The sequence below is a fragment of the Rhinolophus sinicus genome, chromosome 4 (genome assembly GCF_057876585.1).
Source record: "Rhinolophus sinicus isolate RSI-liver-muscle chromosome 4, RSI-T2T, whole genome shotgun sequence".
Classification (NCBI taxonomy): Eukaryota; Metazoa; Chordata; class Mammalia; order Chiroptera; family Rhinolophidae; genus Rhinolophus; species Rhinolophus sinicus.
Genome location: NC_142504.1, coordinates 50,134,369 through 50,160,090, shown reverse-complemented (window position 1 = coordinate 50,160,090; position 25,722 = coordinate 50,134,369). Strand labels below are relative to the sequence as shown.

Genomic DNA, 25,722 nt, shown 5'->3' with positions numbered 1-25,722 from the left:
ATGACTTTTCTCTAAAAGTGAGCCAGGAAAAGGTACCGGCAGGAAATTTATTTATTCCGTCTCTGAAGGAATTCTGAATTCCAAAGATTTCACATGGTTTCACATAAATGTTTAATAATCACATTGAAAGAGAAAGGACATTACCTTGAAAGTAAGTTGGGTTCTTTCAGCGTTGACCTCATGGCATGCTAAATGTTGAGGATGACGTCACGTGGAAATGGGGCACTTTTGGAGGCCTTGCTCTGTAAGGGAATCTGGAGTAAGTGCTGTTCTGGTTAACATTTCTTTCTCTTGTCTATCCAAGACTAGGCAATATTATAGTTGTACTGCCTGTCCTAACCTATTAAATAGTCATGCGGTTTCTTCCATATCTTACAATGATACCCTCTTTTCCTATGTGTTTTGTTTGACTTTTATCTGATCTATTGATATTGGACATGGGGGAGGACCTTGAAACCAAGATATTGAACTGATGCCTTAAAATGTCAAGAGTTTCCAAGGAAGAAATAACCTGCACCTCCCAAAATAAACATCCCTAAATTAGAATAAAGGCTGAAGAGGCAGGCTGATTTCTTCTTGATTAATAACCCTGGTTGTTATGGAGATGGACAGGGGGAACAGGAAGAGGATTGTGAATGTTGCAATGGAAGAAGGGCAAGTCTAGTGGCTCATACTACTGTGTTTCCCTGAATAAGACCTAGCCGGACAATCAGCTCTAATGCATCCTTTGGAGCAAAAATTAATATAAAACCCAGTCTTATACAAGACCCGGTATTATATCATATTATGTTATATGATGTTATGTCATGTCATGTCATATCATATCATATATCATATCATATCATATCATATATCATATCATATTATAAAGACCCAGTCTTAGATTGTAGTAAAATAAGACTGGGTCTTATATTAATTTTTGATCCAAAAGATGCATTAGAGCTGATTGTCTAGCTAGGTCTTATTTTCAGGGAAACACGGTATATATCCCTTTAAGCCAGTTAGGAATCATTTTCAACATAGGTCCCATGGCACTTTGGAAATCAAAGTATCAATAATTTCCTCAAATTCTGCAAACCTGATAGTTTTCTTTTCTTTGTTTTGTTTTGTTTAGTAACCTTACCCTAAAACTGTTAAGATCACAGCTATTGAAAGAGATCCTAGAATTGCACAAATGCACATGGCCCTTTTACAGTTTATTTTTATTCTAATTGGAACACAAATGCATTGAGAATTCATATTTAAATAACTACTAATAATCAGTAAGCTATCTCCCCTTGTTCCTTGAGGAACCCCCATCACCCATTCTGATATAGGATTTCTTCCACAAACTTTGATAGCCAGAACTTGCAAATGCTTCAAAAGATGGCAAAATTACCTGGGCATATTTACTCACAGAACCATAGAGAATTGATACTCAGTACTCTTAAGCCAAATAAGCCCAGCTGCTGCTCCCAGAGCTATAGCTGAGGAGCCCTGGACTTCACACTTTAATGGATGACCTGGGGCTGGGAAGAATCCCCAGGCTGCAGCACTGGCTTCTTGAGAAGGCACATGTGCAAATTTCTTTAGAAAAGGTTTCCAGGGAAACCATATAACTTCTATTCCTTTTTTTCTTAAAGGTATTAAGCACTAAACGTGCCTGCTAGTTCTTGAAGCTCTCATTAGAAAGAGCTGCTGAGGAAGAGCATTTGTATGAAACACACCCACATTTCTGTATGAAGCACAGAAATCATTAAGTGCTTCCTTCACTAAATGTCAGCATGCTCAGCTGGGGAGAACTAAATGACCTGGGTTCATTTGTGGGGTGAAAGATAGGGACAGCTAACTCCACGCCGTTGAACTGCTTTTCTTCCATGTTGTTGGTGATGGTTACTAATGAACGACAGTGATATTCAGATTGAGCACTGAGATACTATACATTCTAGACCACGTAGAAAATGTGAATACCACAGAATGTCTTTGTGTATTTTTTTAATATATGGAGAAATATTTGAGGGAGAAAATCACTGAAAATTTGGCCAAAATGTTCTTATACCTGTCCATCTCCATTCATAGCCAAAGACTTGCAGAAGCTTGGCCTCTTGCCTTGCCCATGTTTCCAGCGTACTGCGGGTAAATCCTGGCACCATGTTTTCACTGTCTGATTCTGCCTCCCTAATCCTAACTGACTGACCTTGATTTGGACACCTGACCAGAGAGCTGAGCTAATCACAACCCTCAATGCAGTTTAATTGGAACGCAAAGATGCTGGCCGCTTGAACTAGACTATCAATCCAGGGAAGAGCTGGGGGGCAGCCCTGTGTAGCTCCTGCTCAACCAACAGGAGAACAGTTGTTATACAGGGAGAGATTGAAGCACACACAAAAGAAAAGTAAGAGAGAAGAGACAGAGATTGGAAGGATTTTTGGTGGCTTTTTAGTTCCTGGTTCTTCGTCTGGGAGGCTTGCTGTAGTTCTTGATCCAAGGTTTTATGAGATAGATTTATATCCTTAAAATAAATTCCATTATGTTCTTAAGTTAGAGTGGTTTTCTGTTGCTTCCAATCAAAAGGCTCCTCATAAAACACCCAGCTTTGCTAGAATCAGTTGTTACCACATTTCTTTCCAAATGGTCCAGGTTTGTCGGCTGTTGGTCTTGTCCTTTCTGACCTGCTCAGGGGCTGTGGTAGATGCCCTCTTGTGGTACCACAAGGATGCTGACCTCCTGTCCTGCACTGGCCATTTGAGGGCTCTCTGTAGACTTGTTCTTCACACTGGATGTGGTTGGGTGATCCACACAGAAATGCTGCTCCATCCTCATGTGCTGGTTCTGGTGGAATTGTCAGCGAGGCTTTTTATAGAACTATAGCAGGCTGACTGGAGGAGATTCAGAACTTTCCCTGGGAGGGAGACTCCTAGTATGGGGGAGCTTCTGGGTTTATAATCATAAACTGGTAGATATGGAAGGAAACTCATGCTGAGTCCAGCTCCACCTCTTCTGTGTCCAGATGAGAATCATGAAGCCGGGGAGGCTGACTAGTTTGCTCTGAGGGGGGAGCCAAGACTCCCACCTCCAGAACAGCGTTCTTGCCCCAACCCCATTCTGCCTCTAGAACTTTCTTAATGAAAGGAGGGTTTAGATTTCTGTTAGGGGAGGAAAAAAATTCTCTTCTTCCCTCTTAAGATCACTGGCTGGGCCGAGGAATTAAACTGGGACAGATTAACAGAAGAAAAGCATACAAGTTTTATTGAGATTTTACTTGTACATGGGGACCTTTGCAAGAGAATGGAGACCCAAAGAAGTGACCGGAACAGAAGTCTTTTGTACCTGTTAGATAAAGAAACAATAAGTTTTTGAAGAAATGACAAGACAAGGGGGTTAGGACTAGGGGCAGTGATTGTGAGGAAGTGACTAGAAGATACGTGGGGGACGGAAGCTAGTGGAAGATGAGGGCTATTTTAGTGTGTTTGTATGGACCCATTTCAGCAGCATTTCTCAGTCTCTGGTGATAAGGATGTTCTCTTCCTGGTACAAAGAGCACCTCTCTCATGGGAAATTTTATGGCTTGTTTTTAGGTAGAAAACGGGAGGTCAGAGAACTCTTCCCACGTCTGCTATTTCTCAAGTGCTTTCAGCCTAAAATAATCAGTATGCCAAAGTGGCATATTTTGGAGTAGCATGTCCTGAACTTCACCTGGGTTCTCCCTTCTGTACTGTATTTGGAATATTCATAATAAGATACCAATACCACACATATGACTAAGGATTTTATGGTCTTGTGATGATATTAAGTATATTTATTTTATTTTTAAAGCAAATTGAAGAATATGAGTCATAAGTGATGTGAACGAGTAAATGTTTTTCAGTGGACCCATATGTCTGGTGTTCCTCTAACTTTAAGCTACGTTATCTTAGGCTGTGCATGTTCTGGTATCAAATTAACCATGAAAACATACCAAGGTCACCTAAACTTATTTAACATGGGTAGAAACAAGATATAAAAGATGAATCTAAGTTTTGACTTTGCACCACAGGCCCCCTAAATCATATTCATTACACAGATGATTCCCAAATTTTCTTCTTAAAATGTCTCTTCTCTCTTAACCCCAGATACTCTGCGTGAGGTATCTCACAACTGTCTAACAAACAACTGCTTTGTTCATGTTACACTCATGTCACACTCATGGCCCATGATATCTGTCCTGGTTCCATTTTATCTCTTGCCCCGTCTGTTGTAGAGGTTTTCTTGCTTCTGGGGAAACTCTCTCCCCTCCAACAGACGGCCTCTAGAATGGACAGTTTTAAAATTTTATGTATGTATGTATGTACTAGGTGTGACCAAACAATAAGGTGAATGTTTAAATTAAAAAAAAAAATTATTACAGTAAAAGACACATTGCCATTAATCCCCATCAAAATACTCCCCCTTGCTTCGAACACACTTATCCCATCATTCTTGCCACTTTCTGAACTAGTTCTGGAAGTCCTCTTCCGTGAGTGTCTTCAGTTGTGCTGTCATAGCTGCCTTGGTGTCTTGAATCAATTCAAAATGTTGACCCTTCATGGTCATTTTGAAGTCACACGGTGCCAGATCCGGTGAATAAGGTGGATGAGGACACACTGTAATGTTTTTATTCGACAGAAATTGCCATACCAGGAGCAGTGTGTGACATGAAGCCTTTCCGTTGTGATCGAAAAATACGGTGAATGCTGCCGCTGAGTGCCATCAACTGGAAAGGCAGGGATCTTCAATATGGGAGGTAGAACATTGAACCTTAGTAACAGTGTGTGACATGTTTCAGCTTGTTCGGTATAGTCAGTCGGGTGTGAGCTACGGTTGAGAGAAGTTGTGTTTTAAAGTGTGCTGTAAATAATCCTCCATCACGACAATGTTCTGTGTCACACATCACTGCTGGTATGGCAATTTCTCTCAAAAAAAAAAAAAAGATGGTGTGTCTTCATTCACCTTATTCACCAGATCTGGCACTGTGTGACTTCTGGCTCTTCCCAAAGTAAAAATGATTCAGGACATTGAGGCAGCCAGAACTGCTTCAGAAAGTGGCAAGAATCATGGGATAAGTGTGTTCAAAGAGAGGGGGAGTATTTTGAGGAGGAATAATGGCAATGTGTCTTTTCTGTAATAATTTTTTTATTTAAACATTCACTGTATTGTTTGATCACATCTTATACATCTACACAGCAAGAAATGACTAACACACAGCCTTTATAAAGTCAGGTCCTATGTCTTTTATTTGACTTGTAGTGAAGAAACTTGGTATTGGAGAGCCGTGTTAGTTCCTTGTTTTATGATTATCTATGAATTTGTTTTTGTCTTATTTGTTTGTTTGTTTTGTTCTTTAGATTTCACAGATAAGCAAAATCACATTGTATCTGTCTGTCTCTGTCTGACATGCTCCACTCAGCACAAAAACCTCCAGGTCCATCCATGCAGCCGGAGATGGCAAGAACCCATTCCCTTCTCTGGTTGAGCAATATTCCTTTGTATATATGTACCACCTCCTCCTTATCTATTCATCCATTGATGGACACCCAGGCTACCTCCACATCTTGGCCATTGTAAACAATGCTGCTGTGACATATGGATGCGCACGTCCTCTCGAAGTAGCATTTGAGTTTCTTTGGATGAATACCCTGAAGTGGGATTATTGGTATTATTTTACTATAATACTGGGTCTATATAATATAATATAATATAATATAATATAATATAATATAATATAATAATATAATATAACACCAGTCTTATATTAATTTTTGCTCCAAAAGATGCATTAAAGATGATTGTCCGGCTAGGTCTTATTTTTGTGGAAAATTTTCTGAGGCCCAGGACCCAGGGACTAATTTGCATTGATGAGATAACTCATCAGAGAAGGATGCTATTTAAAAGATTTCTAGTATCTCATGTTGACACTGAATGGAAATTATTTCTCCTTTGATGTCCTACTGGGAAGACACCATACTTAAAAGTTCCTAACAGTCACACTTGAAGGATGATCCTATTGAACTTTTCGTTTTGATTTCACAAGATTCTTCAGCCTTTCTTGAAAAGGAACATAGAAGTGGTAGTTTTCATTTATTGAGCAATAACTCCAGGCCAGACTTTCTACTTAATGCTTCATTTAGATTATTTCATTTAATCTGCAGAGCAATTCTGCAAATGAGGTACTACCGTCCAGTTTGCAGAGGAGAGAACTGAAGCTTGGAGAAATCAACTTTTTCTTTTCTTTTTTTATTTTAAATTAAATTTATTGGGGTGACAATTATTAGTAAAATTACATAGATTTCAGGTGTACAATTCTGTGTTACATCATCTATAAATCCCATAGTGTGTTCATCACCCAGAGTCAGTTCTCCTTCCATCACCATATATGTGATCCCCCTTACCTTCATCTCCCACCCCCCACCCCCCACCCCCACCCCCCACCCCCCTTACCCTCTGGTAACCACTAAAGTATTGTCTGTGTCTATGAGTTTCTGTTTCTCATTTGTTTGTCTTGTTCTTTTGTTGTTTTTGGTTTATATACCACATATCAGTGAAATCACATGGTTCTCTGCTTTTTCTGTCTGAATTATTTCGCTCAGCATTACACACTCAAGATCCATCCATGTTGTCACAAATGTTCCTATATCATCTCTTCTTACCGCCGAATAGTATTCCATTATGTATATATACCACAACTTCTTTATCCATTCATCTATCGAAGGACATTTTGGTTGTTTCCATGTCTTGGCCACCGTAAACAAAGCTGCAATGAACATTGGAGCACACGTGTCTTTATCTCTAAATGTTTTCAGATTTTTTGGGTAGATACCCAGGAGAGGGATTGCTGGGTCACATGGCAATTCTATTCGTAATTTTTTGAGGAACCTCCACACCGCCTTCCATAGCGGCTACACCAGGCTGCATTCCCACCAACAGTGTATGAGGGTTCCTTTTTCTCCACAGCCTCTCCAACACTTGTTACTATTTGTCTTGTTGATGATAGCCATTCTGACTGGGGTGAGGTGATATCTCATTGTGGTTTTGATTTGCAAGAAATCAACTTTTTCAAACTATCATACTTGAAGTTGGGATGATCAAATGCTCAAACCACTTACCTACTGTCTTGTACAGCCTTACTTACTATAAATTGCTCCTGTAAAATCTCATTCAGACTCTCAAATAGATTATCCCCAAGTTCCTGGCTAACAGTCCACCCTCTATCCACATCCATATATGCTTAATCTGTATTTCCACCAGGATCTCTCAAGTCCAGACTCCTTTAAGTCTAATAAATTAAATAAGTCAAACCACACATCTGCCTACTAAAAGCCTGCAGAATGTCATGTGCCAGTGTAAGCAATTACTTCCTATGGAAAGAGTTGCTTCCAAAATGAGGAATTGTCTTGCCTCGTTTCCAGAACCATAGGTTAGAGAGAGGAGAGGCTGGGAAAAGTCAGGGATTGGCAGTGGTTTGTGGCAGGAGGATTTCCTCAGTGGAAACCCTCAGTAGTCGTGGGGCTGGTTGTTTTGTAGCACAGGTGCTTGGTGATGATGCAGGAAAGGTGCAGGTGGGAGGTGCTAGGGACCAGTATGGCTTTGGCCACCAAACACATCTAGTGATTGGAGGTGCTCTTCAGCCACAAACCTTGCACGTGGCCAGAACTGGTAGGAATACTGGTGAGTGCATCTCTGCAGACATTAGGCACCCATCTTAACTCTGAAGTATAATTAAAAGAATTCTGAGTGTGATTCTCTGACTAGAAAACTTTTTAGATGGCTGTTCGTCTGCTGTGAGTTAAGAGAAGTGCTGCTGAAATGCTGCAAATGGATTCCTTGGTATGTCCCCATCCACATTGCTCCCTCTAAGTCACATGAGAAGTGCATTATGAACACAGACTCAGAGCCCAGCTCTCAAAAGGGAAAATTCTTACCAAAGCAGCAAGCAGTGAGATTTAATCCGTACTAATGAGTGAGTGCTTAGAAAAAAACTCCGACTTTCATGAGAAGTGAAAATGAGGCAGTTTGCACCTCTGATCAGGATCCTAACTGAATAGAGAGCCAGCATGGCCATGGGGCTGTGTGAGGTTTGCAGAATGAGAACTGGGCTGGGCAATGCATCCCGCACTGACTTGAATACACAGCATCCTAGGAGGCCCTCCTTCTCCAAAAGCATCGTCATCTGAGGGGATAGATCAGGCCAGCCTCGGCATATAACAGATCACAATCAGGTAGGTCAGCTGATGCAGGAAGCTTTGAATAGTCATTTTATACCAGAAGTTCCAATAACAGCTTTGATGCCAGTGCCTGATAATTACTGACTTCGCATGATTATTTTCCGTTTGAAAAAATTTTCTGAGTTTTAACGAGGCTTGATGGAAGCTAAAGGATAGTTATCGAGCAGACTGCATTTTTTCCCAAAATGAAAAGACATTTTTTTCTCTTGTTAAGAAATTCAAATAATAGAAAGTCAAGTTCCCCAAAACCCAAGAGAAAAAATAAATGCAAAGTAAGAAAATAACTATTAACAGTTTGGTGAGTATATCCTCCCAGCCTTTTAATACATATGCAAACCTACATTTTATTTTTTTCTGTTTACTTTCTAAAATTTGTTACAGTTGACATTCAATATTATTTTATTTTAGTTTCAGGTGTACAGCATAGCGGTTAGACATTTATATAATTTATGCAGTGATCCATCCAATTAGTCTAGTACCCACCTGGCACTATATATACCATGTTTCCCCGAAAATAAGACCTAGCTGGACAATCAGCTCTAATGCATCTTTTGGAGCAAAAATTAATATAAGACCCGGTATATATTATATTATATTATATTATATTATATTATATTATATTATATTATATTATATTATATTATATTATATTATACTAGACCTGGTCTTATATTATATAAGACCTGCTCTTATAGTAAAATAAGAGCAGGTCTTATATTAATTTTTGCTTCAAAAGATGCATTAGAGCTGATTGTCCGGCTAGGCCTTATTTTCGGGGAAACACGGTAGTTGTTGCAACATTATGTACTATATTCTCTAATGCTCCCTATCCCCCCTTCCCTCTGGCAATCATCAGTTTGTTCTCTGTATCTACGAGTCTGTTTCTGTTTTGTTTGTATATTTTTTTCTTCAGATTCCACTGAGAACATATGGTATTAGTGTTTCTCAGGCTGACTGATTTCACTTAGCATAATATCCCTTAGGCCCATCCACGTTTTCTCAAATGATAAGATTTCATTCTTTTGTATGGCTGAATAATATTCCATTATATATACAGAGGGTGCCAAAAAATGTATACACATTTTAAGAAAGCAAAAAAACTGTATTCAAATTGTAATACTCAATATATACTGTTAACAACAGATGAATACAAATCATGTGTATACATTTTTTGGTAGCTGGTATTGCTTCTGTTCGAATTGAAATACCTCATTTCTGTGGCTGTGCATTAGGTCCTACAACACTGGCCCATTGCTTTTGGATGAGAACTATGGCCACTAAAAGTAAAACATTGCAGATATTTGAGACTTTGTCCCTCATTTGACTGGCTTTGGTGAAAGTAGGCAGAAGTGGAGATATTAGAGATAAAATATATCAATTCTTAGAGAAAGTTCTTGACTTTAAAAAATTAATTTTATTACATATGTATTTTGATCTGGGCACTTTATCTGCACTCATACAGACATTGTCTAAATGTAAAACTGAGCACCAAAGCCGTTCTTCAGATACATGCAGAGCCAGCTTCATGGGCTTGTGACCTGCGCAGTGACCCACTCTCAGAAGGGGCCCTGTGCTTGGTTTAATGTTCTTCTGTTGCCATCTTGAATTTCTTAATCATTTTTGAATGACAGGCCTGGCATTTTCATTTTGCACTGGGTTCTGAAAATTACGTAGCCAATTCTAAATACACATAAAAGCTGTTTTGACCTGAGTCATCTGACTCGTGATCTCTGTTTTCATTTGGCATTGAAGATAGAGTTGTGGGTAGTTTCCCAACATTTCCTCTCAATAGCAAGATGACCCTAGTTCTAGGACATTTTCAAAGTCATAAAAGTTGTAGATCATGTGATTCACTGGGAACACTGAAGGAAGGAAACACACAAAGGTGATTTTTGTTTATCTGCAAGTGTATAGAGTTAAAATTATACCTTCATTGGAATATAGAAGAATCATGCCCAATGTGAGATATATATATATATATATATATGTATGTGTGTGTACATACATACATACATATGAGTGTGTGTGTGTGTGTGTGTGTGTGTGTGTGTGTGTATAGAGGGTACCAAAAGAATGTATACACATTTTAAGAAAGGAAAACTGTATTAAAATTGTAATACTCAACATATACCAATAACAAAAGATGAATACAAGTATATTTGACTTCTGCAATTACAAGAGGTACTCAAAGTAGTTACCATCAGCGTAATTTTAATACAGTTTTTTTCCTTTCTTAAAATGTGTATACATTTTTTTGGCACCCTCTGTATATATATCAGCATAATGAAAGAACCTGTTCATCTGAAGAGTAAATGTGTATGCACACGCGTCAATAAGCTAAATATAAATACATTCCTGTAATTCTTCCATCATGAAGATGATTATTTCAGCAATTCAAATAAAAAGTAGAATTTGTGCAAGGTCTGAGTTTGGCTATTCTCTATAAGAATAATGAAAACACCCTCTTCTGAACTGGAAAGCATCATTCTTCCTACTCTTCTTTAAAAGAATGGTAGGGAACAGTTGGTCCAAAAATACCATAAGATGTCTATCCTTCATTATCACTGAGGAATAAACATTTCATTATAGGGCATGGTCCTCTGTACAGGGAGACAGAACATGATTTTAAAAGACGAGTTGCCAAGGAAGAGTTCTTTCTGGATATGTTATGAGCCACAGGGAAGGCTCAGCAGGCAAGGAAACAGGGCTACCTCCACCTTCCAAGGTCAGGCAGGGCTTCTGAATACTGTTTGTTAGATTCACCCAGGGTACTTTGAAAAACACTGATGTCTGGGCATAATCCCAAACTCATTAATTTATAACCTGAGATTGGTGCTCAGGCAGGGTGTTTTTAAGTATCCCTGGTGACTCTTATTTGCAGCCAGGGTTAAGCACCACTGGGCTTTTGCATACACACACACACAAAAAGGTTTGGGCTACACCAAAGTCAAACAGGTATCTATTTAGAAAATTTTAAATTTAATCTACATTTATATCTGATATACTTAAATATACACACTGTTAACAGATAATCCTATATAAAGTATTAAGTGTAGGTAATTTAAAAATATTTTATAAATAGTTTAATGATATTTCTCTAAGGTTAAACAACACTTTCAATAAATAGCAAAATATTTAAGAGATGAAAATAATTTTTAAAGAAGACATTTCAATAATTTTAAGAAATCTGAAGAATGTGTCAAAGTTTGAAAGTCCTTTATACTGATAGGTGGGTAGGCAAGTAGTGTTCTTTTTAACTTGAATACTTTCTTAGCTATCTAACATCATTTTCCATTAAAAAAGAAAGAAAAAGCTGCTCAAAACAAAATTTAAAATTAACACATTTGGATTAACACATATGGATTAACACTAATCCGTAATTTATAGAATATCTCCTTTAATAATATACTTTAAACAAAACAAAACAAAAACTCCTCCAAGCATCTTTACAAATAAGTGTCTAAAATTCTAGTAAGCCTAGAGGAGAAATTCCTTTTCAACTAATTTTTGAATCCAGGGTAAAAGGGTTCTTGAAGATTTCACAACTCTGGGTAGAGAGTTGTGGGAGGATGGCAATTGAGGAAGAAGGGAGGCAGGAAGGAAGGCAGGGAGGAAAATATAAAGGCCACAAAAAAAAAAAAAAAAAAAAAAATGAGTGCCTTTAGTTACTTCCTATTTCTATGCTGGAGAAAGCTATGCTACCGTATTTCCCCAAAAACCGGGTCTTATATTAATTTTTGCTCCAAAAAATGCATTAGGGAGTATTTTCAGGGGATGTCTTATTTTTTCATGTGCAACAATCTATATTCATTCAAATACAGGCATGTCATCTTTTTCTGGAACATCATCATAACGTACTAAATGCGTCCATCTGGCTGACCATCTTAACTGGGGCTTATTTTCGGGGTAGGTCTTATTTTCAGAGAAACACGGTAGTAGTTGTACTTGATTGTACTTGGTAATTAACTTTGTACACAGAGTGGAGACAAATAGTCTCATCTCTCTTTTTCCTATTCATAACCTTGAACCAGACCAGCAGAGAAGGGCCAGGGCACAAAGGTTCAGATTTTCCATTTTGCGTCTGTGCATCTCAGTTGTATACTGTAAAAGAACCTGATTGCAAAAGACACCGAAAAGATGAACTTGCTTTCCGTGCTTGTAGCACATCCCTAACATCTGCAGACACGGAGGGGATGTTTGGATTAGCGCCTCAGGAATGAGACAAAGGTTACAATGATTATGCCTTTTTCTGTAAAGAGCTGGAGGAATACAGGGATAACCACAATTGAGAGTAAACCCAGATGAAAATAGACGTCACCAATTATTCTAGAGAATTTCCAGAAGCATTCAATAATGAGATAGTCAAAACATCAGGCACAATGAGGAAATGATTAGTCTGTTTAAACTTAGAACTCCAAAATCACTGAGATAAATGAGAAAAAAACAACCCTGCAAATAGCCTAGAATTGAACATTACTTAAGCAATCAGATATGCCAATATTTTTTTCCAGTGAAGAGCTCAGCGGGAAAAGAGCTATATTTTTGAAGTGCCAGCTTTCCTAATGTCCCATTACATTTTAAATCCATGGCTGATGATTGACATGCTCATTTACAGCTCTGGAATATTAACTTGCTTCTAATTCTAGTCCAAAATATTAGGCTGAATGTTTCTCTCCTTGTTTGATGCCAAGAACAAGATGGAGGAACCAGTTAAACTGCACAGTCCATCCTTTATCTCTGCAAACTTCAATCTGATCAAGAAAGTACTTTTTAGCATCCTCCTCATTTTTGCCCACTGTGAGGGCATCCCGAATATATTCGATATCTTCTTTGCTTGTTAGCTGCGGCATTCCCGTCATCAGCATCATGGAGAACAGGATGATCAGTAGGTTTGTGTGATGACGAAGGGCTAGATAAGCCTTAGCGCAGACGTCCTGGAAAGAAGAAAAGGCTGTCACTGTTGTTCCAGTAACTAAGTCGGGTGGAGACAACTGGGCTGTATTGGAATTTACATGGCATTACTCTGTTTGTGAGAAGAAACCGTCACAAACACAGTAGGTCCCCTGCCTCAGATGAAAAGCTTGATGAGAGAACAGAAACTGTTTTTGTAATCTCCTAAGTACTCCAGTGTATTGCATATATGCAGGGTGTGCTCAAGGAAAGCTAGTTAAGGTTCTTACTCTACCTTTTTACTTCAATTCTTTCCTAGGAAATGGAGGGTAGAAATTTCTGTTGTCTCTGAACAGGAATGAATCAGTTTTTGAACACTATACTGGAATCAATAAACTTTATGTAAGCATAAATAAGCTTTGCCAAGAGCTAATGGAATCCAAAGAAATGATGAAAACGTGGTGTCTTTATTTTACAATTTGCCCTATTCTAAGAAAACAGGTGAATTAGCTTTTTGTTGTCTGACTCCCAAAATTGTTGAATGAACTTTAGAATTTTAATACAAATTCTGAATATTGAGTAAGACAGAGGCCTTTGAAAAAAATGCTGTAGCTGGTGTCTCCTCCAAAAGCCTTGGAACAGATGATACAGGTGAGTTAAATTCACTTACTAGGTAACAGGCATGCTTATGACAATTAAGTAGTTTCAAAGCACAGACAAATATACAACATTCCCAATTGCATAACATGAGAATAAGACAACATTAATATCATAACTTGGCAAAGATAGCATATTAAAAAAACTGAAGGTAATAATTACGGATATAAATATTTCAAATAAAGTATTGAGTAAAATGTTAAAAGAATAATACACTATAGCCAAATACGATTTATTCCAAAATTGCAAAAGTAGTTCATCACAAATTACTGTATTAAAATCACTTTTGATTTTTATAAAACTAATATGCAACTTAATATGTAACTAAAACGTAATGAGTGAAGCATTATCTGAAATTAGCACTCATTGTGAATAATGAGTACAGGAAAAAGAAATAAAGAAATAAAATCAGAAAAATGAAGGTAAAATTGTTAATATTTACAAATAACTTAATCATCTTCTTGGAATACCAAAGGGAAAAAAACTAAATAGTATTTTAACTAGTTTTTTTAAACAAGCTTTTTATAAAATTAATAAATAGGATGCTACAAATGGGAGCCACAAGTTAGAAAGTATATTGAAAAGACAGATGTATGCATATTAGTAACAAAAATACCATGATTCCTGGGATAAACACATACACAAAACACGCAGAACCCATATTTTAAAACTAAAAATTACTGCAGCACATAAAAGAAAATTTGAACATGTGGAGCCAATAGCATGTTCCTCAGTGATGATTGTTTATTATAAAGATGGACTTTCTTCTCAGATTAATCTATAAATATAATGAACTCTCAATAAAAGTTCCTATTGAATATTTCTTCTCAGATATGGTTTAATTTCATCTGGAATAATTGGGGCCGGAGAGAAATTCTGAGAAAGTATAGTAATAAAAAACACTGCTTGCCATACTAGATATAAAACATATTATAAAACTGCAATATTATAAACTGTGTAGAAAAGTACCTATTCTTTTCCAAAAAAGATAAGAAATTTTGTGGAACAGAATGGAAAGTCCAGACATATAGCTAAGTACATATTAAATATAAGATATAATAAAGGTGATGTCTCAAATTAGTGGGGGAAAGATCTATTATTTGATAAACAGGGCTGGTACAATTTGGCTCATCATTTAGGGGAAAAATAAAGTTTATCCCATGTGATATACCAGAATAAGTTCCAGAAGAATTAAAGATTTAAATGTAAAAAGGGAAAATATTTAAATAATCATGAAGTGGGAAAGGACTTTATGAAGATAACTTCCAAAGTGGAATCCTTGAGGAATAGATGGAGAGATTATGGAAAGTTCAAATTTTTGAGAAAAGGAAAAGCCATAAATTATTAAGAGAGGCAGATGACAAGAGAAACCTATTTGCAACATGATAGATCACTTCTTCACCTTAACCCTCCAATAGCTCTCACAAGTCAATAAGAAAGAGAAAAACAGTTGGCTAGAATACAGGCTAAGGATATAAACGAGAATTCATATAAGACATAAAAACAGATAAACATATGAAAAAATATACAACCTCATTAGTAATCAAATAAATATAACTTAAAATGAGGTGGAAACATTCACTTACTAAATTGTAAAGTGTTCTAAAAAACATTTTTAAAGGTTAATACTCAGTGTTCACCTTTCCTAGGCTGATGGTAGATAGGAATAGGTATAATTTTACTAGAAGATAATTTGATAACATGCATCAAAAGCTTTGAAATACTTCTAAGTGTTATGTGACTTAATTGTGGTGGTGGCTACATGACTGACGCATTTGCCTAAAAAGGCCCAATTCTGCTGTATGTGAATTATGCCTCAATAAACTTGACTTTAAAGATGTCTATATCCTTTTGCCCAGAGATTTCCATGCTAGGAAATTTACCTTTTTAAAAAAATTGGGTAATTTTGTGCTGATTTATCTACAAGAATGTTAATTAGAACACTGTTTAAAATTGTGGAAACTTGAAAGCAAACCTAAATATCCTACAATTGGGACTGATAAAAAGGGTTTATGAAAATACCTAAAATTGTATGCTCTACAACTACTAGAATGATACTGTAGAAAAATATTTAGTAAATATGTAAAAGTATTTGAATTAAAAAGTTGGTATGAGACAACACGTAGTATAGTCCCATTTTGGTAACTGAACTTAAAATATTTAGATAAAAAAAGGAATATAAATTTATAGGCCAAAACATTAATAGCGATTTTTCTTTTTGCTTTTAGATGATCTTTTCAGTGTCATTTGCATGTGACAGGGTGACTGCAGTGACGATGAGGGCCATGCCTGTGTCATTGTGGGTGCCAAGACGAGACTGCATGTGTCGCGCTGTCTGAGGACAAAGACCCATGACTACTCTGGCATTTCTAAAGTGAGACAATACGTATAAAATGCCTGGCCCAGAGGACGGATGGTACAGGATTCAGTAAATGCTAGTCCTCTCCCTTTTCGACCTGGAAATCGACTCCGAGGGAGACTCCACAGGCCCAGAAGACTGAGCAGTTCCTGCCACAACCCAGGTACCACTTGTCCCTGGAAGTGGCCCCAGTGCATTAGTGCCCTTGCATTCTTGGTGATTTATGTCCAGAAATCATTTTCTTTTGCTCACCCACAGGACCCACTGAGGTCTCTCTCATTTCTTGCTAATCACAAGGCTAAGGGCAGACTTCATCCCAGGCAATAGTCTTATTAATTTGCCAACTCACACAATTTTCACAAAGGCATAGATGGGGATGCCTTCTGATTTTGAACTAGATTACATTCCGATTTTTAATTATTTTCGATTCTTTCTGCACACTGGGGGTTTCAGGTAACACCCCACTGTCTGAATCCATGTGTGGTCAAACCCTTTGATAGATAATTTTTGAGGAGGGAAATTAATCTGGGGCCAAATTATTATGACACCACCAATCTGTAGGTGCTCAGTAAGTATTTGTTAAGTGACAACACAGTGATTTACCAATTGCTGTAGCCCAAAGAGATGTTAAAGAAAAGGAATGTTTCTCTTGAAGGCCATTTCACCTAGGTAAGGAATTTCTGCTGGCTTGAATTTACTCGGTTTGTTCTGATTTTCATATACAGGGGTCACTTCTATGAAAAAGAAGTTTCATTTCCAAATTTAACCGCATGTTCCATACTTGTCAGATGCAATGTCTGAATTCTGACTGGCCGTGCAGACTTAGAGACTTGGTGTGGATTTAATTATCTTTGGCTTAAAGGTAGTATGGACTAGTGGTTAAAAGCACAGATTCACGCCTCACTGCCTGGATTCAAAACTTTGCTTTATTACTGAAAAGCTGTTTGTCATCTGAGAAGTTACTTAACTTCTCTGGACTTCAGTTTCCTCATCTGTATAATAATAATAATAATAACAATACCCATTTCATATGGTTGTGGTGAGATTTAAGTGCTATGCAAATGGTTGCCTATTATTAATAATAGTGTGAGAAGTTGCATTTCTCAATGCTGAGGTCACCTTCCCATCTAGACCACCTGCCCAAAATGTCTCCTCGGACAGTAAAGACCAGATGGTGAGGTGGGAGATAACCTCCCTCCGACCAATGTGGAGAGGGAGCGTAGTCTTTGTGCTGGCCTGCTGAGGGGTAGAAGATGGGAGCACAGCACGTTTGCTGGTGCATCTGCAGCTGGTTCTCTTGCAATGAAGGCACCGTGAACACTCGCTCCACCCACTCAAGCCCCAGAGGTTTCATTTCTGCCCTTTGTACTGAGCCACAGGGTCTGTGAGAGCGTTCTGACCGTGCTGCCTCAGCCCAGAGGCCTGTGGTTTCAGGGACCATGCGGATGTGGCTTGGGGAGCTCAGGGGGAAGCACAGAACACAGAAGTTCCTGGCTGTAGCAACAGAATTTTCCCTTTTGCCAGGGCTGCCCAGAGCTGGCCTCAGACGTCCTCCCTCATTCTGGCCTTCTCCACGGCCTGTTGAGTTCTCTGTTACTGAATGGAGGAGAAGGGGCTAGGGAAGAATCTGAATTCTGGGACTTGGTGTAATGAGTGGAAAGCGGAAACACTGTAGTTTTCTTCATGTCATTAGCTGGAACCCTCTCGTTTGGTAGCTCATAAATAGACTGAGCTTCCATAGCACAGCTGCTCTGAACTTCATAGTTGACTTAAATGCCTCAACTATAGCATCTAGTACCAAGGAATGGATTGCTTGTACAGAGTTACCACTCCCATACTTCTTGGGAACAAAGGAATTCATTACCATTTTGAGCTCAAAACTTTGACTTGATTTGTAAACTGGCATAACTTATCAGTTCATTAAACTGAAAAGAAACTACTTTCTATGCACAATCTACTAATTTCATAACCACCAATGAGCTGTGGCTGCTTTCGACTGCCCACGGTCATGTGAAATAGGCCTACTTTTTTTTTTTTTAAAAAAACTAAACTCTTCCATTCTCATCTAGAAACAAAGTGGAAGTGAAATATTACTGTACATAATGCACAAAAATGAGGAAGTGATCTCAGAATCATAAAACAGAAACTCGGAAAAGAATGTAGGCAGAGGAGAGAGAGAATAAAAACTCAAAAATATTCATCAATGAAGAAATGTTCTCACCCACTTTTCCTAAAAAGTCAGGTTGATTCTGTCTGCTAGAGGAAGGAGTAAGTGGAGAAAAGTAGCATTTCAGTCAAAGACAGAGGATTTTATTTTTTATAAAAATCAATGAATTGGCGAGGCAATGTGTTTAGAAGTTATTTTGGCAAAACAGAGAAGGGTCACCGATTAACAGACCTAGTAATGCAGGAAGAAGCACTTTTTGGTAAATCTGAAAGAAGAGTGTGTTTGACACTTGGCTATGCATTTGTTGAGTTGGAATTAGGAGTCTTACCTCTAAGGTATTCTTAAAAATGATTCTCAGACTAGCTCTGTCTACTAGGCACAGGGCTAAACTGCCATCTTCTCAAATATTTACCGTGTTTCCCTGAAAATAAGACCTAGCTGGACCATCAGCTCTAATGTGTCTTTTGGAGCAAAAATTAATACAAGACCGGGTCTTATATTACATTATTACATGTAATTAATTTTTGCTCCAAAAGATGCATTACAGCTGATTGTCTGGCTAGGTCTTATTTTCGGGAAAACACTGTAGCTAGAAGCGCATTATAAAAGTAAAGGTTAGAATTAAAGTATTCTACTTTAGTCAAATATTCTAAATAGACTGTATGTAGGTGAGTGTGAGTGTGTGTGTGTGTGTGTGTGTGTGTGTGTGTGTGTGTTTATCTTCTAGCCTTGTTCCAAAAAGGATTGAAGGTAGATTATTTGGATACACAAAAGTCATTAACTAGAAATGAGTAGATAAAGGAAAGGGACTAACAAAGGAAATGACCCCCAGTGAGTGTGGGAAAGAGACTAATCCTACATGTCACGAATACTGGCTATGGGCGGTCTTCAAATATATCTGCAGCCAAAAGGAAAATAGAATGCATTATTTCATCCAATGTTCAGAAGATTAAAAACAAAAAACAAAAATCAAAAAAGTGTTTAGGAGAAACACAGCTTTTCTAGAGACTGAGACCTGAGAGACTTTGCAAGAGGATCTTTGTGAAGAGCACACTTTGCAACATGAGGGACAGTGTCCTTGATAATATTCTTATGGTAGACAAAACAATTCTCTAAATGGCGCTAAACATTGAGAGGATGAAGCCATTTGGAAAGTTATTCTCGATAAACATTTAAAAGTAACGGTGTAGGAGGCACTGAGTGGTATTGCACGCTGGTAGATTAACACATAACCAATCCAAGGCCGCCTGTCAGTTTTGTATTCATGTCTTTTCCAGAGAACTGATGAAATTCAGCAAGCTTGTCCAAGTCCTAACAATTCTACAGCCCCAGGCAAGTCTGCATCTGGGGCAGATGTCACACCAACATATTTTTACTCCTCCAAATGGCCAATGCTGGCCCTTGTCTGAGCACCCCTTCCAGTGGGAGCAAAGGCAGAGAGTGAAGAACTGAGAGCCTCAGACCTGGGCAGAGGAGGCTAACCTTGGCCTCGTTAGTGGGCCAGGGTGCAAGTCCTAACAGAGAATTCTTTATCAACTCAGCACGTTTTGGGCAATTTGATAGATAACTCGTCATCTCCCTGTTGACCTTTATAATAGGCCTTCATTATAGTCATTGTGATGAATCAGTTGAGTTCTGAATGACTTGCTTTGTTCTCTACCCCCTAGTCGAGCCCTCAAACTTGCATTGCTCAAACATGGACCCACATTTCTTTTCTTGACTCAAATTCCACTACGCACTCCCATGTATACCTACGTTCTAAAATATTGACAACTCTACTTTTGTTCCTAAGTACTGATACCAAATACCAACGTCATGCCCTTGCTCTTGTTATCCTTTCTGCCTGGATGTTCCTTCCCTTCTTCCTTCACTCGCTCCACAGCCCTTTTCTAGCCCCAGGATTTAATTGCTGCCTCTGCAAACCGTTGTTGAAATCCTCACAGACCTTCCCATGTCTCTCTTTTGCTGTGCCCTGGGGCTATGCCTCTGCTCTGTGTGTTACCTGCGCCCAGCAGTGTCTGGCATTATAGACAATACGCAGAATCCTTCATATGCAGAAGCCAAGTTCAATCAATGTTGGGCAAGATTCATTGCTTTAAAGTGCAGATGAATTGGGGAATAATCGTATTTGAAGAGGATTAAGCTGTAATGACATCTTGCCTCTCCAAGAGCAGTGCTTGAGGCTTCTCGGCCCCTGAAATGTAGTAGGTAGTTAGTAAGTGTGCACTGAACAAGAGTGTTCTCTTGGATACGGAAGAACAGGGCCTGGTGACACCACAGGATGGAGCAGGAGGCTGTGAAAGTCCTGCCTGGCAGGTCACAGGCAGTTAGTTATAGGTGGAGACAAGGCAGGGGTTAGCACACAAGGCAGGGGAGTCAGACAGCAGGAATGCGGAATAACAGAGAGTGTCAGACGGTCTCTGACCGCTGGTCCCTGCGGCTGGGCTGAGGGAGAGTAGGTGAGTCTCCAGCCAGAAAGACGGCAGGTGGGAGGAGGGCCCCAGTACTACAAGCAGGTGAACAAGCAGGGCGCTGGTGGAGGACCTAAGGCAGAAGGAGTTAAAACCACCTGGGATCTGAGATGACAGCTAAGTGACAGCAGAGACGGATTTGGAATAAAGGTTCTGAAAAACCCAAGTCAGCATAGAGGCTGGGTCCAGCGCTGAGCCTGCAGGTCGAGGGGCCTGGGATACCACTGCCAGGAGTAGAAACCGGCCGGCCTGACAAAACTGGCATCCTAGGCTAAAATAACAAACACACAGCCAAGGGTTCCAACTGCTCTCCTGTGACGCTTCTTAAGAGTGACATCTAGGGGCAAGTGCCTTGTAAGGCTGCTCACCAGTCTGTCTGCTCTGTCCAGACAGGCGTGGGAAGGTGCTCTGTGGCTGCCCTGACTTCTCGGCTTTACCTGACACACACTTGCTCAGTGTCTACTGTGTGCAAAGAACACCTTCCAAATGCTTGTCTATACAAGGCCAAAGGGTCCATGCGCCCTGAAAACTATCCTATACTGAATGTGCAGGTACGCACCGCAAGGCCTATTCTCGTTGCATGGACTGCTGCTCTCACTGGGGAAAACAGGGAATGTTTGTCAGTAAGGAACTCATCACAAAAATGTGACTATGCCTTGTATGACACATATTTGTATTATTTAATAAAATATTAGATTTCATAATTAGGTTTACTTCCTCTTCTGATATATAGATATTTAACCTGCACCCTGAAGGCTTATTGACGTCCATGGGATTGTAGTTTGTCAATCTGTGCTATTACTACTTCGTAAACTCATAGAACACAGTGTATTATGGAGAAGGAAGAAAGCCAAGGGGGTAGTTCGTCTCATGTACCTCCTACCGATGCAGGCATTGCCCCTCCACCTTTCATTCCTTCACTCCCAGTACCTCCTGAGTGCTTGTCTCAGGCCCCACGCGAGGGATGCAGGCCAGACACTGCCCTGTTGCACAGAGCTTACTCCGGGAAGGGAGAGACAAACAGACTAGTACAAATAGTTACACGCTGTGACAGATGCTGTGAAGGCAGCATGCAGGGGGCTGTGGCGAAGAATAACGCCAGGGTCCTGGTGCATTTAAGTGGGGACCTAACGGGCACTGAAGGACGTTCCAGGGAGAGGGGCTGGGCGGTGGCACAGCTGGAATGGGGCAGATATGAGGATGGCCACTGTGACCTGAGTGAGAGAATGTCGGGAGAGTGCCATGGGGGGCTGGGGTGGGGGGGTGGGGAACAAGGCTCCACGGCACAGGGCCTGTAAGGCAAGATCGGATACTTAGATTTTAGTACAGATGACATGACGAGATGCCACTGAACAGTGTCAAGTAAGGGAGTAACACTGTATCTGTTTATTAAATTCACTTTTGAACCAAGCTCTGATTAATTTACAATCTTCTAAAAGACCAGATACTTCACAGAATGAAAAAACAAAAAATGAAAAACACGAAAATGTTGACTGTTATTTTTGGAAGAAGGGATAATGGATTTTTTAGAGCTTCCTGATATTTTGCTGGCTTTTTTTTTTTTTTTTTTTTTTTAAAGAAGCACTTACTACTTTTAAAATTAGGGGTAAACCCCACATTCTTATATAAAAATAAATAGGAAGTCAAATTTAATTTGCTAGTGATATAAGTGTATTTGTATGTAATATGTGTTCTATAACTGTTCAGTGAAATTTAAAACAAAGTGGTTCTAAAATAAATCACCAGTGGGCAAAACACTGTTTTTCTTTTTTTTATCTCTTCAGGAAGGGGGAGATTTTTCTAAGGAAAATTGGTTTATCAAAATTGTCCTAATTGAAATATATCTGTTTGGCAGCCTGTGTGCCAGATGCTGCTCCAGAAGCTAACGGACATTCTTGGGTACAAATGGCAGGCCTTGGTTTTGTGTCTCTGTCTGATTATATTTTGCTCCTCAACTCTCCCTATTCTAGAAATAATTTATGAATATGACCCTGGGCTAAACTAGCTACCCTGGAAAGAAAGAGGTAAAATAAAGGACTGCTTCAGTTCCCCTAACTTCCATCCTCTGGCCACTCCCTGATTTTTAAGTCTTTTCTGGAGAATGCTCCTCTCATCCTGAACAAAAACTGGGTCAGCATTTTCCACCCTTCCTAACAGGTATTCAAATATGCTGCATGCATTAATTAATCATATCAATTCAAAACTAGCGATTCACGGGAAACGAGGACACCTTTAATTCAAAATGTAAATATATACAACATTTCCCTGCTTACCTAAAAATGGCAGCTTTATTATACAAGATCCGGAGGTGCTGTTTAGAGAGTTTAGAGATGTGTTCCCTGAGCTTGAAGAAGTTCATCTCGAAAAGGGAACACAGAACTAAGAAACAGAAAAATCCTCTTGAAGACTTAGTAGGATGTAAAAAAGTATTGTTATAGGGTCTGAGTTAAATGAAGAAAAAAACTTGCTGCTCATCTTTGTCAAGCTGGAAAATTTAGAAATTCCGCATATGTATAACTGTACATATGTATGTGTAAGTGTTTGGCTTTTTTCCTGTTGTGAGTGAGGGTGGGGACAGTGCAGAGAGGATAAGCAGACAAGGGGGCAGGCATATCTCGGACCCCACTTGCTCTTTCACCAGGACAATGTCACTTTTCCATGTTTTCCATGTTACACTTGTGCTGGAGATGTCATTTCAGAATGGACTTCTCAACTTAAAAGTTTTCCAAGTGAGTCGTGATGCATATAACAAAGGGCTCTACAGTCTATTGAGTTTCTGCTGTGGTCTGGGCACTGGGCTAAGCATTCTACATATTTAATTTAAATGATCCCTAAAAAAACACATGAAGTAGATCTTAGTATTCCCACTTTACAGATGAGGAGACTGAGGTTCTGAAAGGATAAATAATTTGTATCACATACACAGCAATTAAGTAGCAGGGCCAGGATTCAAACTCAAGTTTGTCTGCTCCAGAGCCCATCCTTCCTTCCAACCACAATGCCATGCTGGATCTGTTTAACGCTCAAAGTGCATATATGCACAGGCACTTAAATAGTATGCAATACTCCAAAATGTAGGTCTCTCCATATGAGTACAATAAAATTTATAAAGGTGTGTTTTTAGTGGTGCACACTGCCCAGATGTCACTTTAGTGAAAGAGGTTTTAATGGCTTAAGAAACCAGCTTTGGTCACAAAGGAAGGAGAAATACTCCCAGACTGAGAGGACAGCTTGTGCAAAGTCTCCCTGCAAAAATTTCTTGCTTTGGGTGGAAGCTGCCGGAGGGGAGGCAACCTCTGCTTGGCCTCCCCACACCCCAAATCTTTTCACTAAAGAATGTTCTGAAATTTAAAACAACAACAAAGAACACTAGGCAAAGAAAGGCAAAGTATTCCTGAGATTTTAGGGTGACACGGCACTCTGGGTCTTTGGGAATGATGTCAGCAGCAGGACAGATGGGCCATCATTCTGGGGAAAACCACCAGCACAAAGGAGGGGAACATACACACAGACACCAGGAGAGCCTATTAGTGAGGCCAAATGCCTTGTGTCTCAGATTCCTTAAATGACACTATTGCTGTTTGTTCACAGCTAGTCAGATAAGCCCCACCTCCAGGAGAGGAGAACTGATCGTTTTCCCTCCTTTAAATGGTGAAATTCTTCCAGGTGCTGTGTGTGTGTGTGTGTGTGTGTGTGTGTGTGTGTGTGTGTGTGTGTAACAATTGTTCTCTTCCAGGAAGTTGTCAAAACATATGATTTTTAACTTTAAAGGAAAACAGGACTGAAATGTGTCAAATCCCTGGAAATAGTCTGAAACCCAGTTGAGTTTACACAGAAAAATACACACTAAAAATGCTAAGACCATCTGGCCACAGAGATCTCAGTTTCTCTGACAACATTCCTGGAACTGTGGGAGGTTGTCCTGTAATCACCAAAGCGAAAATCAGCCAGGAGAATAAACAAGGTTTCAAAACAATACAGTCTAGTTCCTGTTCCACTGAACTTCAGAAACCGTATCACCTCCTCAGGGTAACACGGACTCACAAAGAGATTCAGGTAAAAGACTTGTTCCTGAAATGCTGACTGCAAATCAAGCCCTGTTTAAAAGGCACTAAAGGAGGGGGCTAGTTAAAGGGAACCTAAGGCAAATGGACTTACAAAGTAATCACTTGTTGCCTCTATTGATGTGTTTTGTGTTTGTCTAGCTATAAAACTGTATATCACAGTAGTAATGACAACTTCTCAGAGTTACGTTCATTCACAGTTATTAAATTTGCAAGTGTAAACATTTTACTCATTGGGTATTTGAAATACTTGATAGCCCACAGTGGATGTAGACCAGGAAGGAATGAAAAGGAAGATAGAATGTGAAGGCTCCCAGGGAGCTGGGCAGACGCATGGAGGAGCGTCACAGGTCAGCAGTACAAGGCGCAGCTCTTTGAAGGACCTGTAGTCAAGCTGACAAGAGTTCAAATGAGAGAAGGGACTATCTTTTGCAAAAATGAAACAAGCACACAGTGCTCTAACAAGAATTCCTATGTTAGTAATTGAATAACTACACACCTGTACCAAAAATCAAGAGAAGTTCACAATTATTTAAGAGTCCTGAAAACAGATGTAAACTTTAGATCTTCTAGGCAACGTCTTAGATAGATAAATACTCAGAGGCTACACCTGCTTGCCAGGCACTCTTTCTTAAAGCTCCCTGTTCTGTGCCACTGTCATCCTGATGTTCTAGATTTGCCAGGCCCACCGATTGTGGCAGACATTTACTTGCTGTTTGGTTTTTAGTGGAAGGATTTCTGAGAAGCCTCATTTTGCACTTGGGGAAGGAATGGAGGAGATGGGGAGGAGGTGGGGTGGTCACGCCAGACGGGGGTGGGCAGAGGTGAGAAGAACCTCAAAGTGGAGGAGAGGTGGGGGCAGCTGTGAGCTGCAGGTACCATCTGGCTACTGTTC

At 39.4% G+C, this 25,722-nt stretch overlaps 1 protein-coding gene across 4 annotated transcripts in view; it reads right to left on the bottom strand.

The window, feature by feature from the left end:
- Positions 1–12,001: 12,001 nt before the first annotated feature.
- Positions 12,002–25,722, bottom strand: part of PIK3CG (phosphatidylinositol-4,5-bisphosphate 3-kinase catalytic subunit gamma) — a 31,595-nt gene continuing 17,874 nt past the window's right edge. For 3 of the 4 annotated variants that reach the window (XM_019745391.3, XM_019745390.3, XM_019745392.3), the window contains exon 11: positions 12,725–13,153. In XM_019745391.3, coding sequence (XP_019600950.2) covers positions 12,875–13,153 — 279 coding nt within the window. In that variant the 3' untranslated portion in view covers positions 12,725–12,874. Of the gene's footprint in view, positions 13,154–25,722 lie in introns of all 4 variants that reach the window. The other variant, XM_019745393.3, reaches the window with a different exon arrangement.